We start from the raw sequence: 18171 nt of genomic DNA, 5'->3' as shown, positions 1-18171 counted from the left end.
CAACAATTTTATTCCTGGGAATCTGCAAACTGGGGTGTGTACAGCAGACTGACCCACCCAGGGCAGGTGGTGGAGTGTGCAGGAGGGGGAGGTTGTCAGCAAACACCAGCGCTCAGTGGCTCCACCCGCAGCCACAGTCCGCCCTCCGCGCGCAGGATGAGCTCCGGCTTCCTGCGCGGCTCCTGGTCATCAGGCAGGACGCGGAAGCGCAGCAGTGTGAGCACCAGGACCACCTTCATCTCGGCCATGGCAAACGTCTGCCCAATACAGTTCCTGCAGAGGGGAGTGGTGGCTCTGACTGCACCCCGGAACCTCATCCCCGCCCCACTGCACGTGGATGCTGGTCCGGGACCCCCATCTCATCCAGCAGGGACAGAGAATGGGGCTTCACATGCCTGGGACCCCCACGGGGGCTCGCATAGGCCCTGAATCCGACCCAGACTCCAGCCCCAAACTGGAACCAGCAGATGGGGAAAAGGGTTCTGAGCATGTCTGGGACCCATCCTCAGCCCCGCCCAGTCCTCATGCCCCGGATCCTCACCCATAACTCCTAGGGGAGGGCAGGGAAGGAGACCGGGAAGTGCCACCACTTTCCATGTCCCCCTTCCTGCCCCCACAGTCATGCTTGGGATCTCAGCCCCAGACCCCCGTCCCCACCACCCCATGCCCACCTCAGGTGCCCGCTGGCCTCACCTGGGCCCTGCAGAAAAGGGAATATATGCCAGAGGTGACTTGTCCTTGATGTTTTCTGGCTCAAAGCGAAAGGGGTCATAGACCTGCGGGGAGGCCAAGAAAGGGCTGCTGGGCAGGGTCACCCAGGACAGTCAGCTTTGGAGAGGCAAAGGTGTGTATGATGGGAGAGGTGACATGTGATTTGCCAGGCCACAGCCCTGTACCCTCCTCAGGGACCCCTAAGGGTGTGGACAAGGAGGAACAGGGAGTCAGGGGAGGCAGCACCTCGGGGTCTGGCCACACAGATGGGTTGTGGTGGGTCCCAAAAATGCTGATGAAGCAGGTAACACCTGTGGGAGAGGAGGGGCGAGTCAGGAAGAGATTTCTCCTCTGATAGGCCCCTCTTCCTGCCCAGAAGGATACCCATCCTAACCACCATCCCTCCACCCCGTCCCTGTGGAAACCTTTGGGGATGACTCGGCCTTCTGGGAGCACAAGGTCCTGGGTACAGCAGCGGGAGATGGCTGGGACTGGGGGGTGCAGCCGCAGACTCTCCTTGATGCACATGGTCAGGAAGGGCAACTGGGACAGGTCGTCCCTAGGGAACCCCCCCAACAATTACCCAGGGAGAAAAAAAGAGAGATCACCCCATTAAAGACCTCCCACAAACCAATTTAATGCAAAATATTGGGTAAACATGTCATTTTTGACAAACAGTGGTTTCATACTTAGAAAACACAAGAGAATTCACTGGAAAACTTTCATAAGCATCAAAGATCCAGTAAAGGGGATGAATTCTTTTTCTTTAATCCCCTTCTTTTTGTGTGGTGATTTAAATTCTTAGTAGCTGATAAAGTTAACTGGTTCAAAATGGAAAACTATAAAATCCACTCCTATGACTCAATACCACTCATTACCCTCCTCACAGTTTGCCTAGGTTATTATTTCTATGTGCCCTTTCAGAGTCCCTTTTGTGCATCTTAAAAAATTATATAGGAGGAGTTGCAAAAAAAAGATGGCCAAGTAGGAAGGCATGGTGGGCACCCCATCCTACACACACACCAGGGGGGCCACCGCAGCCGATGCAGCTGAACCTGAAAATGACCTGAAGACTGCAGGACAGACCACCTATCCCTGTGGGAGAGAAGCATTTACAGTAATGGGTCAAGTGGCAGAGCTGTGATCAGTGGTGACAAAAGAACTTCCTCTAACCCATCCCACAGGTGGGAGGAGGAGGGACAGAGCAGGGAGGGGACAGGCCCCCAGGAACTCTGCACATCTGGCCCTGGATATCTGCTCCTGGAATATGAGTCTAATATTGCACTGGGTTCTGGTGATCAGCCAGACTGGACACCAGGGACAGTTGGGACAATCGGGGAGGCTGAGACTTCAGCCTTTTGTGGAGGACAGGCATGCTCTGCAGGTCGCACTGAGACACAACACCAAAGCAGTAGTTTGAAAGACTTGCCAGCAGTTGTGGGGGAGGCAGAGGGGTGTAGGATAGACTGAGCTCTCTCCTCAGGCAAAAGGACAGGTGGAAGATACTGCCCCAGCCCTCCCTTGGCCCAACAGGTCAGGCACTCCCAGGAGCCCCAGGTGCTCCATCCCCCTCCTTGGCATCTTAGTCCTGAGGCACTTTCCTGTGCATCACTGGTGTGCCAGCCTACTCTTCCCTGCAGCATTGGGCTTTGCTGCCTGGGGAGCAGAGGGGAGCTCTCCCAGCCTTCTTGGCCCTGTCTCAGCCCAATTAGAGAAGCACCTACATAAGCCAGATCAAAGATCTCCTTCGTCCCCAGGGGTAGCCAGCCCAGTGCTGCATGCTTCACCAGCACAAGGGGGCACCCGCATGACTTGCCACCTCCGCTCCCTGCTCCCCTCCCACAGGCACACATTCTGCTGCTGCCACAAGTCCACCTGCCCTTCCACCAGGCAACTTGCTGTGCAACCACACCACCCACCCATTAACCCAGCAGCTCCACCATTGCTGAGGGCAGCAAAGGGCAGACCTGCCCACAACAATCCCAACAGAAGCCACTGCTCTGATCATGAAGGGGTGGATGAAGCAAACTGTGGCCTCAGCAGACTGAGCTAAACCACTACCGGCAGACAGAAAGGCAGTCCTGCCCAGGGGCCACCAGCAGCAACTGGAGCTCTACAGCCAAGGAGAACCAGGCACTGGAGAGTAAAGAATCTTGAGCTTCTGGGCACCACAGGATGTCTTCTTCATAAAGCCATTACTCTCTAGACTAGGTAACACAGCAGATCCATCTAATACAAAGGAAGAAACAGAGACACCCTGACAAAATGTTGAGGCAGAGGAATATGTTCCAAACAAAGTGACAGGATAAGACACCAGATAGAGGGAAAAATGAAATGGAGATCACCAATCTTCTTGATAAAGGCTTCAAAGTATAAGTCATAAATATGCTCACTGGTCTGCAGAAAAGTATTGAGGATCTCAGGAAGGACTTCAACAGAGAGATACAAGAGCTGAAAAAGAGTCATTCAGAACTGAAAAATACAGTAACTGAAATGAAATACACAATGGAGGAAACAAATAATAGATTGCTGCAAATAGAGGAGACAATCAATGGGATGGAAGTTAGAGAACAGGACCACAATGAAGCTGAGGAACAGAGAAAAAAGGATCTCTAGAGAAAGAATGATAAGAGCTCTGTGACCAATTCAAACGAAATAATATTCACATAATAGTGGTATCAGAAGGAGAAGAAAGAGACAAAAGGACAGAAAGTCTCTTTGAGGAAATAATTGTTAAAAACTTCCCCAATTAGGGGAAGAAAATAGATACTCAGGTCATGGAAGTTCAGAGAGCCCCTAACAAAAGGAACCCCAGGAAGACAACACCAAGACATATAATCATTAAAATGACAAAGATTAAAGGTAAGGAAAGAGTATTGAAAGCAACCAGAGAGAAAAAAAGATTACTTATGAGGGACAACCCATCAGGCCATCAGCAGATTTCTCAGCAGAAACTTTACAGGCCGTAAGTGTATGGCATGACATGTTTAACGTACTGAAACAGAAGAACCTACAACCAAGAATCCTCTACCCAGCAAAACTATCAATCAAATTTGAAGCAGTGATTAAACAATTCCCAGATAAATGAAGGCTCAAGGCATCTACAGGATATGTTTGAAGGAACTGCTGCAGATGGAAATGTTCCTAAGGCTGAATAGTTTTCACCCATGAAAATCAATCCACAGTAAAGGTATTAGACCATTTACTTACCAAGCAACTACAAAATTAAAACAAAACAAAAGTAGTAAAACCAGCTATATACAAAATCAGTCAAGGTATACACACAAAGGGGAAATTATGACATCTAATATGTAAAGTGTGAAAGATGAAGGAAAAAAAAGTACTTTTAGATTGTGCTTGAAATAGAGTGATCAGCAACTTAATATAGACTGTAATATAGTCAGGGAGCTACAATTGAACTTTTGGTACCCACAAACATAATGCCTATAATAAACAAAAAATTACAAATGCAAAATCCAACCACAGCACTAAAAAAACCCAACAAATAACAAGAGTATAAGAGAGGAAGAAAGGTACAGAGAGAAGCTATAAAAACAAACAGAAAACAATAAAATGGCAATAAGTACATAACTATCAATAATCACCTTAAATGTAAATGGACTGAATGCACCAATCAAAAGACAGAGAGTTGCAGAATGGATTAAAAAAAAACAAGACCCATCTATATGCTGCTTACAAGAGACTCGCTTCAAACTCGACACACAGACTAAAATTGAAAGGATGGAAAAAGATATTTCATGCAAATAGTAGGGAGAAAAAAGCAGGAGTGGAAGTACTTATATCAGAAAAAATAGATTTTAAAACAAAGAAAATACCAAGAAACAAAGAAGGACATTACATTATGTTAAAGGAGTCAGCCCAACAAGAGGATATAACCATTGTAAATATCTATGCACCCAAAATAGGAGCACCAAAATAGGTGAAACAAATACTAACAGAATTAAAGGGGGAAATAGAATTGAATGCATTCGTTTTAGGAGACTTCAACACACCACTCACACCAAAAGACAGGTCAACCAGACAGAAAATGAGTAAGGAGACAGAGGCACTGAACAATACATTAGAACAGATGGACCTAGAAGACATCTATAGAACACTCCACCCAAAAGCAGCAGGATACACATTTTTTTCAAGTGTACATGGAACATTTTCCAAAATTAATCACATACAAGGCCACAAGAAGAGCCTCATTAAATTCAAAAACATTGCAATTGTGTCAAGCAGCTTCTGAGACCAGAAAAGTATGAAACAAGAAATAAATTACACAAAGAAAACAAGCCCATATGGTTGCTTAACAACATGCTCCTAAATAATCAATGGATCAATGACCAAATCAAAACAGATTGAGCAATATATGGAGACAAATTAAAACAACAACTCAACAGCCCAAAAACCTGTGAGATGCAGTAAAGGTAGTTCTAAGAGGAAAGTATATTGCAACACAGGCCTACCTCAAGAAAGAAGAATAATCCCAAATCAACAGTCTAAACAATTAATGAAACTAGAAAAAGAACAAATGAGGCCCAAAGTCAGTAGAAGGAGGGACATAATAAAGATCAGAGCAGAAATAAATAAAATTGAGAAGAATAAAACAATGGAGAGAATCAATGAAACTAGGAGCTGGTTCTTTGAGAAAATAAATGAAACAGATAAATCCCTAGCCAGACTTATCAAGAAAAAAGAAAGTCTACACACATAAAAAGAATCAGAAATGAGAAAGGAAAAATCACAATGGACACCACAGAAATACAAAGAATTATTAGCTATAAAAATTCTGTGCCAACAAATTGGACAACCTAGAAGGACTGGACAACTTTCTAGAAAAATACAACCTTCCAAGACTGACCTAGGAAGAAACAAGAAAATCTGAACAGACCAATTGCCAGCAACAAAATCAAATCAGTAATCAAAAAACTACCTAAGAAAAAAACCACTGGCCAAAATGTATTCACAGCTGAATCTTATCAAACATATAAAGAAGAGCTAATGCCCATTTTCCTTAAAGTATTCCAAAAAGCACGAGGAGGGACTATTTCCAAACTCATTCTATGAGGCCAGCATCACTTTAGTACCAAAACCAGACAAAGATACACCAAAAAAAGAAAATTACACACAGATATTCCTGGTGAACATAGATGCAAAAATACTCAACTAAATATTAGCAAACCAAATTCAAAGATCATCCATCATGACCATGTGGGATTTATTCCAGGGATACAAGGATGGTATAATATTTGAATATCAATCAATATCATACACCACATCAACAAAAAGGACAAAAATCATATGATCATCTCAAAAGATGCTGAAAAAGCATTTGACAAAATTCAACGTCCATTCATGATAAAAACTCTCAACAAAATGGGCATAGAGGGCAAGTACCTCAACATAGTAAAGGACATAATATGATAAACTGTCAGCCAACATCCTACTTAACAAAAGGCTGAAAGCTTTTCCTCTAAAATCAGGAATAAGAGAAGGAAAGAGACTCTCCCTTTTATTCAACAAACTGGAGGTCCTATCCATGGCAATCACACAATGCAAAGAAATAAAAGGCACCCAAATTGGTAAGGAAGAAGTTAAACTGCCACTATTGGCAAATGACATGATATTATACATAGAAAACCCAAAGACTCCACCAAAAACAATTAGAACCAATAACCACATTCAGCAAACTTGCAGGATACAAAATTGGGCATAGAATTGGGGATGGGAAGGCAGTGCGGCAGAGTTTGCTGAACAGGGGACTGAACAGATGACAATACAAGTGTTCCTGAACACGACTTGATTGACTTTAATTCCCAGGAGTCCCCTCTGAATTTTGAACTGAACAAAATGGAAGGAATTAGGAGGCAGGACACCAGCAAACATTCAGAGAACAAAAATGTTTAAAGAGAAATGAGATTTCAGGGATAAAAGCCAGGGAGTCGAGGGGAGGTGTGCTCACTGCCTATGTGCTAAGTGGCATCAAACGCTCTAAAGCACTGTCATCAATTCTCTCAGCAGCCCGGGTCTTACTGTCCACAAAGCCAACAAACATTCCCACAACAGCCAGGTTGAGTACCAGACCCTGTCTCTGGGCTCTGCTCATACTCCCACTGAGCAATATGAGGAATCCACAAAAACATCTTGCCCCCTTCCCCAGCTGGGCAGCAGAGCCATCGACGGGTTCAGGAACAGGCCGTGGCCACGGGCACTCACCATGCCATCTCCTTAGGCTCACGGTCCCTCAGGAGCTCTTGCACCTCCTGGCGGCAGCGCTCCTGGTACTCGGGGTGCTTCGCAAGGTTGTACAGGACCCAGGAGAGGCCGCTGGCCGTGGTGTCATGGCCTGAGAGGCAGGCAGACAGGCTTGGGCCTCTGGGCTGCTTCAGCACCAGAAAGTGGACAGCGTCCTCACATTAAGGCCCTCAGGGAACATGGGGAGGATGCGGAGGGATGGGGAGGGATGGGGGGTGCGGCCAGGGTGCACTGCTGAGTCCCTGGGATGGAGAAACCCCTGCCACCTCTGTAGTCCCACACTGGGACCCTAACCTGCAAGCATAAAGGTGTCAGCTTCAGCTCGGATGTCCTCGTCTGACAATTCCTTCCCGTCTTCATCCTGGACAGAAAACACAGCCCCGCAGCCCAAACTAAACCACAGATGTGAGGGCTCCTGAGACAATGCGTGAAGCCCCGTCCTCCATCCTGAAGCCCAGGCCCACCCTGTACTCCTAGACCCCCGTTGGCCACTATCACGAGGCCGGTAAATCCAGATTCTGTATCTCCCCTGGAATAAATCTACACAGCATATAGACATTGCCCTCTCTCTGAACAGGATTATTTTATACTGCAGATAAATCTCCCGTGTGCTCTCATAGGGTAGAAGAGACAGAAATGTCAGCAGTCCTACATGAGTCCCAAGATTCATAACAGACCTCCCTCTACTGTGATGCAAGCATGGCTGCATATACAGGTAAGAGCATCATGCAGCCTCAGAGGAATGGGAGCCGGAGCTGTGACCCTACTCTGGCCACCGTCACACTGTGAATAATAAATGGGCTGCTCTGGTCCAGGGTTCTGGCACATTGGTGGGCATTTCTAACACATAGGAGACTAATAAGCTTGGAGGTAGAATAAAATCTCAGCCCGTTCAGGTTCAGACTTAGCAGTCTCCTGCAGGCTGCATTCCACACACTCAACTCTAAGTGTATCCCTGATGCACGCCTCCTCCCTTCCTCAAGCACCTTCCGTGGCTCCACAGTCCCCCTGATCAAGCTTGGTTTCTTCATTCAGTTTGGCAATTGAGATCAAGGCCCATTAACCTCTTGACTTCAGGTCCCAGAGAAGCCCACCTTGGAGAGCAGGAGCACATCAATAAAGTCCAATGTCTTGGCCTTAGTCTTGGCCAGGAGGAACTCATCAGCGCCCTCACTGGGGAGGGTGCGGCGCCGCTCCTGGATGACGGCGTTTGTGAAGTTGTGCACCACGCGGCAGGCCCTGCGGAAGCGCTGTCCGTCAGGGCTGAGGTAGTACAGGAAGTCCGTGTGCAGGAAAATCTGTCTGTTTCGTTTTGACACAAGGGCACTGAGCTCCACAATGGCGGCAATATATTCACTAGGCTTCCTGCAGGGTGAGGGCATGAGGGGAGGCGACAGCTTAGCTCCCCTGAAGACTGAAGGGCAGGTCCCACTAGAAGATGGCAGCTGCCCCCAACCAGAAAACCGAGCATCCAGGCACAGCTGGCCCTCGCACATACGCGGTGCAGATGACCCAGGGACAGGATGCCCCGACTTTCTTCTCTCCCTACATCCCATCTGTGTGAGCTGCTTCCCTGCCCCAGGCTCCAGAGCACAGCTGAGGCGTCATGCCTCTCTCCTCTCTCTCCTCCCCAGTATTTGCCCCTCTCCTTCCCAAAACTGTCCGTATTGCACAAGTTCATCCGCTCCCAATTGGTCACTGGGTCCATTGTTATCAATTTCCCCCTCCCTCAATATTCTTGGGTCCAATTTCAGTACCACCCACTGTCCACATGACAACTGGTCTTCCCTAGAGCCAGATGTCCAAGCTCAGCTTTGACCATGACCCTCACCTGCTCACACCCTCCATGCCTTCCTGGGAACCTCAGGTCACAGCTCCTGCCCTTTGCCTGGCTTTTCAATGTCCTTGAGATCTGGCTATTCCTCCTCCTCCAACCTCATTCCAAGGCTCTCCTCACTGTTGCACATCCTGCACTCATTCCATCCTCCTGGCCTTTATCAAACATTTCTACCTACACACATTCTCTGTCCTTTATCAAAAGGACCACACTTTCCCTGTCCTCTCCTCGGCCTTCACTGTGCAGCCCTGGTCCACCTCCTCCAGGGTATCCCTCCCAATTGCCCGTCAGTCTTCCCTCCCCACCTACTGCCTTGGGTCCCTGGCTCATGTGCCCAGGCCCCCGGCAAGCACTCACTCCTGGCAATTGCTGTCAAAACTGAAGACGCATTTCTGCAGACTGTCCAGGGTCATGAGGCTGATGTGCTCAAACATGTCCAGACGGGAGCTGCCCTCAGAGATGAGGCGGTTCCACTTGGCCTGGACGGAGGAAGGGCAGAGCTGCGGCTGAGAGCTGCCTCTCCGGAGCTTCCCCGCACCCCAACCGCCAAGAAGGACTGCCCCACACCCAGCCTCCTGGCCCCAGGCACCCATCCCCAGGGGGGACCGGCCTTCGGTGGGATCGAAGCCATTCCTCTTAGGTCACGAAGACCCCCTGGTTCCGAGTCAGGAGACCTGGGTTCAAGTCCTGGCTCTGCCTCCTACACTCTGAGTGCCCTGGGCAACTCACTGCCCTCCTCTGGGGTCCACCTGTCAAATGTTCAGTAACAATTACGATGACCTGCTTTGGTGCTGGACAGACCAGATTAGAAGCCCATCCCGGAATTACTAGCTCACTTGCAGCTGTGAGAACTTGGGCCAGCTTCCTAATCTCTGTGAGGCTCAGTTTCATCATTTGTAATGGAGATAAAATAATCCCCACATCTGAAGGCTTTGAAAATCAACTTGGACTCCATGTGTCATGGAACTGGCACATACTTTCTGGCATATAGTTAGTGTTTTAAAAAATGTCAGCTTTCATCCACTTCATTGTTATAAACTGATTAGGAAAATCCTTCTACCAGACCCCCTCCTCCATACTTGCTAAGCCAAAACCTGCAAGCCCCAGATGTCCTTTCCCTGGGTGACTTCTCAGAGCTCTGTTTGTTGCTCAGCAATAACTGCTATGTAGTATTCATCATTATCATCAACTGTATCCTAGGATTCCGTGAGAGAAATACGGAAACTAACACCATCTGAGCACCTACTGTGTGCCAGGGACGTGACTCCACGAGGTCATCAAGAACACCCTGCAAAGCAGGGACCGTTATTCGCATTTTACAACTGAGGAAACGAAGCTCAGAAAGAAATGCCAGTGGCCCCACAACCACCCAAAAGAGCCATCACTCCACAGAAGATGTCTCGGAGCCCCCTTTCCTCCAAGAAGCCAGCTTTGACTCTGGGTCCAAAAGACTCACATGCATGACATTCACGCTGTCATTGAAAATCTTAATGTAAGGCTTCAGGATGTTGAAGTGGAAGGCGGGTGTCAGCAGGCGGCGATGTCTGCTCCACTTGTCCCCACCACTCACCAGGAGCCCGTCCCCTGTAGAGGCAGCCGTGGGGAGTGGGCAAGGGCAGCGCCTTCCCTAGGCCCCAAGCTGCCCCCAATCCCCCTCACCCACAGTACTCACCCAGCCAGGGCCTCATGAAATTGTAGAAGCCTTCCTTGGGTGCGATGGTGGCTGACATGAGAGATAAACCATCGGGGGCCATGGAGGGGGAGGGGAGGGTCTTTGGAGGGTCTGGAGGCGCCCAGCCAGGGGTCGGCATCCCGCCCCTGCACGCCCAGCACAGCAGGAATGGGGCCAAGAGCAGAGGAAACAGGAAGGAGGGGGAGGCGAGCAGGGTGCAGACCAGGCTTCAGCAGAGCAGAGCAAAGGCAGAGCCCGCAGACACACCCTCCAGGCTCGGACACACCCTCGCGTGGCAGAGCACGCCCTGCGCCACCTGACACGGCCCCTACATGGTCCAACACATCCTAAACCCCCGAGCTCAGGCCAGCACTCAACAAACACCTTAATGGGGGCCAGGACACTGTGTCTGCCCCAGCCCTCTCTAACATCCTGGGACATCTGACAAGGCCACAACATGTGCTAACATGTCCTGACATGACACAACATGCATGACACACCCTGATATGGTGCAATAAGCTCAGTCGTGGACCCAAAGACGATCTGACGTGACTGTGGCATGTCCCACAGATGGGCTCCAGACAGGACTTAAACACAATCCCATTAATGTCACAGACGTTGACCAAATGTGACCCAACCGTACCCTAAGACCTGCCTTACACAAGACTCACATAAGGTCTCAGGCATTTTCCAGAGGGACCCTGGGTCCCACACCTCAGACAGACACCAAACGTGGCCCAGATGTGACTTAAATGGCATCTCAGACAAAAGCCAGACAGACACCAACATGCCTCTAAGACATTTTTGTGGCCACAGCTGGGCCACAGACATGCCTGAGGCATCTCTGCTGGATCCCACGTGTAAGCATATGCCAGGTGTACCAGGGATAACATATACCAATGTAACCAGGACACAGGTGGAAACATAAACGTGACCAGACATGGTCATGCAGCACACGTCATACAAACTGCCCCACGTGTGAGCAGCTGTGACCAGAGGTCCGGGAGATGGGGGTCCAGGGGAGACAGAGCCTATCCTGTACCCCCGGGTCACCCACCCTACTGGAGGCAGCACAGAAACCTCAGCAGCAGGCAAGTTCTACCCCGTGGGGCGTCTACCTGGGGCAAAGGGCACAGGCTTGATGCAGGCCCGGTGCAAGATGCGGATGACCGCATACCAGGGCCCCACCCACCAGCAACACAAATCCCCATAAGTGCTCAACAGGCCCTGTGTGTACAGGAGACCTTCCTCTGAGCTCCCAATCTGGAGAGGAACAAAGGGAAGCCAATTCAGACCCTTCTAGGCGACCAGAGTGGAGGACCTGCAGGGCAGACACAGAGACCTGAGCCCTGTGACTCCCCTGCAGCCGCTCAGCCTCCCCTGGAATCCCTCCCCAGATCCTTGACATGACACATAGGGGTCCCTTGCTGACAAGGACAGTAAGGATGTTTCCCCATTTGGATCCCAAACACTGGGTCACCTTCTTTCTCCTCTGACCCCATTTATCCAGACAAGGAAACCAAGGCTCTGAGCAATGACGTCACTTGTCCACAGCCTCCTGGACAGTAAGTGGCATCCTGAGACACGAGCCTGGGGCTCTCTGAATCCAGGGCCTGCGTTCTCAGCCCCTGAACTGCTCTGGGACCCAGAACAACAGCTCTGAGAACCCTACACCCTTCACGAAGGGGCAGTCAGAGTCACAGTGAACAGTGATTGGGTGAGAATTGGGCACACAAATAAAAGTGAATCTTCAGACTTTGTCTGGCCTTCTGGGAATGAGCTCACTTTTCCATGGGGTTGAGCTTCTGGGACTTATCTTTGCCAGCATGAGTGCAGCCATCACAAAGAAAAACACGACCAAAAATGATGACAGCTTCCTGAGGACATTGTTTGAGACCTGGATCCAGCTGTGCCTGAAGATAAATCTGAAGATAAATCAGTCAGTAGATTTTTATCTGCTTAGACAATACAGGATTGAGTCGCCACCACTGAAAACTGTAAGAGACCTCAGGAACCAGGGACAGTGGAGGCCTTTCCTAGAGTCACCCAGCATATTGGTTTCAGGGTCAAGGTCTCCATCAGATGCTGTCAATTCCACTATCCTGCCTGGTCTGTCGGGGCAAAGGACAAGGGAGGGGAACCAGGCTAGTGCGGGGTCTCTTCTGGGAGGTGCCTGGAAGAGTAGAACAATGCAGTTGTAGTAGTTGAGCCATAGCATTGGCTAGAAGGATCCATCCCACCAGAGGAGGATGTCACAGAAATAGCAGCCTGCACACTCCACCAGTAGCAGCCCTCATTGCTCTGAGCATGGGGGCCAGATGCTATCAATGCCCATTGCATCACTTCGACCTGTGCTTTAAAATCTACTGATCACTCCGGACTCAGTTCCAGCAACTCCTCCTCCAGGAAGCCTTCCAGCCTGCCCAGCAGGGACCTTGCTTCTCCCCTGGGCTGCCAGAACCCATCTTCCTCTAGCCAATTCCTGAGCACACCAGGCCGAGTATCTCTGTGCCCAGACCCACCTCAATCAAGGAGAGGGCCTCGGATGGAGGCCTGTTGGGTGTCCGTGGTGCCCAGGACACCAGGGCCAGGGGCAGATGGCAGAGGAAGGAGGAAATGGTGAGATGAGGGCTGGTGACTACATGAAGGAAAAAGGAAGATGGAGAGAAGAGGGAAGGAGGGGCCCGGGTCCTGCAGGGGCGGGACGGAGGCTGGGGTGTGGAGGGGCTTGATGCCCTGGGATGTGCCAGGGGCCCACCCCACAAGCTCTGTGTTGGTACCTGAGGCATTGCTGATAGTCCGGATCATGTTGGGGTGGCAGAAGACCACAAGGGGGATGGTGGGCCCCAGCCAGATCTTAAACCCCTCGGAGTAGGTGGCCACCTGCTCAGCAATGAACTTCAAGCCTTGTTCATCAGAGGGAACCTGCAGGCAAGACCAGGGCTGTGACCTCCCCTGATGGAGCCTCGGCATGTTCCCCTGCAGCCCCGGGGACAGTGTTTCCGGATCTGCACAGAGGGAGGAATCTCTGCTTCCTCTGCACCTTCCCTTCAGGGAGGGAGGGCCTGGGAGGTCTCTCCACGTCCCACGGTGCCTCCCAGACTCAGGGAGGAGGTGAGCTCTCTGCCCCCAGAGGCCGGCCTGGGCTGGGGAAGTCAGATTGTTCTCCTCCTGGGGGTGGTTCCGCCCGCAAGGGGAGATGCCTGTGGGGGAGGCTGTGGGCAGCAGGGTGTCCTCGGGACTCGTCCCTGGGCTGGCTCCCACATCCTCTCATGTCATGACAGGTGCACGTGGTCTCTGGTTCTTCACACAGTGGAGGGTGTGCAGACCTGAGCCGGCAGCCCCTCCCCTGCGGGCCCCAGGGGAGCCACAAGCTCTGCCTGCCAATCAGACGGGCGGCCCCCACCTATGGGCCCCTTCCACAGGCCCGCCTCTGGCAGAGAGTGCCCTGCCCATCATCTGTCCAACTATCTATTGAATATCCATCTATCATCTCTCCTGAGCCTATGGACTTGCCTGTCAGACATGCCATTTATAGTGAAGAATCTGAGGCCATGTGCCCCAAAGGTGAAGGACAGCAGGTGGCCTGCTGGTGAGGTGGCCTCTCCAGTCTCCAGACATGTCCCATGGGAGCCTGACAACTACTCCCAGGTGCTCCAGACAGATGTCACAACATAAGTCACTTTCACCTTGGGACTCCCTCCCTGTTTACCAAGTACCTTGATTTGAAGATTCCAGACACTCTAAGAGGATGATCCAGAGAGGGAGAGTGACTCAGTGGAGGTCACACAGCAAAGTGGCTGGAGGAGGGGAGAGTGACCAAGACCAGCCCCCATGGCCAAGACCTCAGAGGAGGAGGCAGACCTGCAGTACTAGAACATTCCCACTGCCCCCAGGGCTCACTGGGAACATTCCAAGACCCAGAATCTCAGGCGACCCTCACAGTGTGCTCAGGAATGTCCGTGGTCTGAACTCTGCCATAATGAGCAGTAAAATCACAGAAAGTCCGTCCCCAGACTGAGCAGCTGTGCTCACTCCTCAGGGGGCCTGGGGGAGGGGAGCAGCTGGACCAGCATCCTTTCAGCTGTGACCCAGGGAGGGGAAGGCAAGTTCACCACCTAGGTTGCCAAACTTTCAGTTTAATGCCCCCTATATGCCAGCCCCTGGACTGGGCACTGTAGTGTCCACTTCCCAGAACTTCTCTCTTGTTGGAGAGACAGATAGTAAGATATTCAACAATTAACTGTTTAATTAAGCATGAGCAGGTTCAAATTAAAAGTCAAGGTGTGGAGCGCAGTGAGAAGTAAAACCCGTCTGCAAAGGAAAGTGAGTGGCCAACTTGATCTAGGTGGGCAGTGGACCCAATGGGACATTTTATGGAATAAAGTCAAATAAGAGGACGGTGTCCTGGCAGCAGAGGGTGCGGGGAGCAGCGCCCCAGGGGTGGGCGTGGGGCTCAATAGCTGCAGCCCAGAGTGAGCAGACAAAAGGAATCGGGCCAGGCTGGCAGCAGCCCCTGGACACCGCCCCTGAGAAGGCCCAGGCCAGCCAGGAGACCGGGAATCCCAGGCGATCTGCCTCCATTCAGCCCCTCGGGAGCCCCGCAGAGGTGCACTGATGTGGGGCAGGCAGGCAGGAAGTGGGTCCAAAGCAGGCTGGGGGTCAGGGGCCAAGGATGCAGGGATGGCCTGGGGTGGCAGAGCAGGAGGATGGATGAGGAAGCAGGGGCTCCCCTCAGCCTCCCTGGCTTCTCCTCTCCCAGACCCCAGCCCCACCCGGGGCTCATTCCTGACTCCCCCGGAAGCCCGTCCACCTGATGCCCAGACCGTTCCTGCATCCACACTCACCAGACCCAGGTGGCCCCAAAACCAGCTCCACCTTGGGGGCTCTGGGAAACAGCGGAGGCGGCTGCAGGTGTCATGGAAGGTGCAGGCCCAGGCCAGGAGGCGGGCCAGCAGCCAGGAGGCCCCGACCAGCAGCAGGAGCAGCCATGGGGAGGCTGCCGCTGTGTGGAGTCCCAGCCAGGAGAGGCTCAGCTGCGGCATCCTGGGGGGCACACGGGATAGACGGGGAGCCCCTGAGGCCGAGGAAGGGGGCGGGGATGGAGAGCTGGGAGGAGAGACAGGGCAGCTCCCAGGAGGGGGAGAGGGCCAAGGGTCTGAGGGGCAGGGTGGGTGAGGGTGGGCGATGGGGTAGGGAGGGCTCAGGGGTGGGCACACGGGGGCTCAGAGGGGAGGGGGCTCCAGGGAATTGCAGAGGGAGAGGCAGAGGGAGAGAGCGACAAGGAGACGGACAGAGACAGAGAGATGACCCCCTGGGAGCCACTCATATCCCAGGCTGCTACTCCCTGGAGCCACCCGTACCTTGGACACCATCCATTCCCTCCAGGGACAGGATCCTCTGCCCCCGGCCCCCTTCCTGGCACCTTCTGTCAGGAGCAGCTTGTTCCCCTCCTCCTGGGAAGTCTTTGCCCTGACACCTGACTGGCCCTCAGGCTTACAGCCAAAGTGAGGCAGGCAAAAGCATGAAGTTTCAAGAGACATGTGCACAGAGCAGGGGCTGGCCTTGTCCCCAGACTTCTGGACTCCATCTCACCTGGACCAGGAGGGTGTCATGCACCTTTTCTAGGGTGGAATCAGGAAGCTCAGAGCCTCTGGTCTGCACAGCCTGGCAGCAGTTCCAGTCTTGCCTTCGGTAACTCCGGGGCAAAGGGTGTTCCCAGCTCAGGGTAAGTCACCTATGGAACCAGTGAAACCGAAATAAGTCAAGGGAAAGAGTAGGTTAGGAGAAAAGCTTTTATGCCTTACCGTTGCTAGTCAGGCTGGGCACCATCTGTCTCCTCTGGCCCCGGCTTGCTCTCTGCCTTTCTCCTGGGTCCCTGCTAGCAAACCTGCTTGGTGCCCTGTGTCCCTGCAGCCACGGGGCACACTCACTTCCCTGCCAGCTGCTTATGGGAAGGAACCCACAGGCGGTCCCTGGCGACTGGCAGGTGCCAGACCAGTTATGCACCAGAAATGAAGGGGAGGAGAGAACAGCTGTCCTCTCTCCACCCCTTGCCCTGGAGGCTGCAGGAGGCTGTAGGAAGCAGTAAACAACTATTGATATGTAAACAGACTAAGGCCTGGGAGGTTCGGGAAATTCTGTGATTTACCCCATACCTCCCAGCAGCCCAGGCCCTGATTTGACACCTGGAGGCTGAGAGCAGATACACAGCAACCAGCCTGGCCAGGGATGACCCGCCTCAGATTCACCGCCGGGGACAAGGGCCCAGGTGAAGGGGGGCACCTGGAGGTGTTGGGAGGAAGGTGAGCCCTCCTAGGAGGTCCAGACAGGGGAGAGTGGAACTGGGAGACCTGGAGGGGAGTTCTGCCATATTCCACTCTGACATGGGCTGTGCTGGCCGTCTCTGGGCACAGTCTTCCCAGCTGGGAAATGATCAGATGAGGGCGTTAGAGCAGACAGAGGGAGATTCCACAGGAAGGGGGTGAAGTTGGGCTGGGACATGGAACAAGCATCATGATTGACTTTCCCTGCCTGTGATGAATAATGCCAAGATATAAACAGTAGGGTAAGAACAGGAGGGACTCCACTTTAAAAGCAGAGAGTTGGGAAGTAAGATTCCTAACGTATTCTTTAGTAATCAGCCAACAGCCTATCTTAGGGAAGGGCAAGGAGTCTTAAACGGTCTGTCCCCACAGCTTGAGGGTGACCACTAACTTGGAGAGGAACCAGGTCAATGAGTTCCATGTGTTAAATTTATCTTACAGAATTAGCTGGAGGACTGACTGTGGATGAGGACATAGTGTTCTTCACTAGACACAGACATGAGACTGCATGTCAAGCCTACAGCGCCTCCACTGCCCCACTGCCCTTTACCCCATTCTGGAAAGCCTTAAAAGACAAAACCCCCAGCCTTTCGGTGTACCTCCTCTCTGACGTCGTCTGCACTCCCCTTTAAGGTGCATACTTTAAAATAAAGCCTTCTCACTGTTCAACTTACTGCATTTTATCTCTGTGCTTTTCCAGTGGTAAATGTCTTTGTTGACTCTTGGCTATTTCATTCTATTTCCAAACCTTCATTCTGTCTCTGCTTAACTCCTGATAGGTAAGGAGGGGCCGATGAGAGCTCTGATTTGGGCCTGCAAGCTCCCATCACCTCGGTAACCCAGGCAGAACTGCAGCTGTGCAATCCACTCTTGGCAGCCTGCCTGAAAATCTTCTTTCTTTGGGAAGTTCTCAGAACACAATCTCACTCCCTCCTGTGCTCCACAGCTCCCCCAGATCCTGGGATGGCAGGAGATACTCATCACACCGTGCAGATCCAAGCAAACAAAAGATACCAGGTGACCCTGGCTTCAGGAGTTTGCAAGAGAATCGGCCTTAGGCTGAGTAGGAGTTTAATGACCTTTCCCTCCTTTCCTCTGTACCTCCCTTATCTCAGCTGCCTGGAGGGCAGCTGCCTTATGTTACTACTCTCGCTTCAGTGAATTCCTTCCTTACCCATACTAGTCCAACCTGTTCCTGACTTCTTTCTCAGTGGGAGTCAAGAGCCCCCTCCTGGGTTGAGGTCTCACCAAGTGCCCTGGGACATCTCTCCAGATTGGACTGCCTGGCACCAGTGGGACAGATCAGGAACCACCACCCCTGCCCCCACAAAAAAAAATCGAGTAAAGGGAATGATGGGCTGGCA

The 18171-nt window shown here is 51.7% G+C and overlaps 1 protein-coding gene across 2 annotated transcripts; it reads right to left on the bottom strand.

The window, feature by feature from the left end:
* On the bottom strand, nucleotides 1-16422 carry LOC108410041 (cytochrome P450 4F2-like). 2 transcript variants are annotated; one of them, XM_073220215.1, is made up of 14 exons: nucleotides 16289-16422; nucleotides 16077-16218; nucleotides 15329-15527; nucleotides 13262-13406; nucleotides 10482-10532; nucleotides 10266-10393; nucleotides 9167-9288; nucleotides 8067-8337; nucleotides 7267-7333; nucleotides 6934-7063; nucleotides 1137-1270; nucleotides 958-1022; nucleotides 694-776; nucleotides 1-273 (listed from the first exon to the last, which is right to left on the bottom strand). In XM_073220215.1, the coding sequence occupies exons 2-14, from the start codon at nucleotides 16094-16096 to the stop codon at nucleotides 96-98; spliced, it is 1593 nt and encodes a 530-aa protein (XP_073076316.1). In that variant the 5' UTR covers nucleotides 16097-16218; nucleotides 16289-16422; the 3' UTR covers nucleotides 1-95. The 2 variants fall into 2 exon arrangements, with proteins under 2 accessions (XP_073076316.1, XP_036878104.2); XM_037022209.2 differs by lacking the exons at nucleotides 16077-16218; nucleotides 16289-16422 and adding an exon at nucleotides 15907-15914.
* Nucleotides 16423-18171: the final 1749 nt, after the last annotated feature.

This window comes from Manis javanica, chromosome 13 (genome assembly GCF_040802235.1).
Source record: "Manis javanica isolate MJ-LG chromosome 13, MJ_LKY, whole genome shotgun sequence".
Classification (NCBI taxonomy): Eukaryota; Metazoa; Chordata; class Mammalia; order Pholidota; family Manidae; genus Manis; species Manis javanica.
Note: the sequence above shows the minus strand (reverse complement) of the source record. Positions and strands in the feature narration are given on the sequence as shown.

Coding starts and splice junctions, on each gene's coding strand:
- LOC108410041 (XM_073220215.1), bottom strand. CDS start 16,096: ATGACACCCTCCTGGTCCAG. Junction 10,533..13,261: donor GACTATCAGCAATGCCTCAG/GTACCAACACAG, acceptor CTCTCATGTCAG/CCACCATCGCACCCAAGGAA. Junction 7,064..7,266: donor TGACACCTTTATGCTTGCAG/GTTAGGGTCCCA, acceptor CCTGCCTCTCAG/GCCATGACACCACGGCCAGC.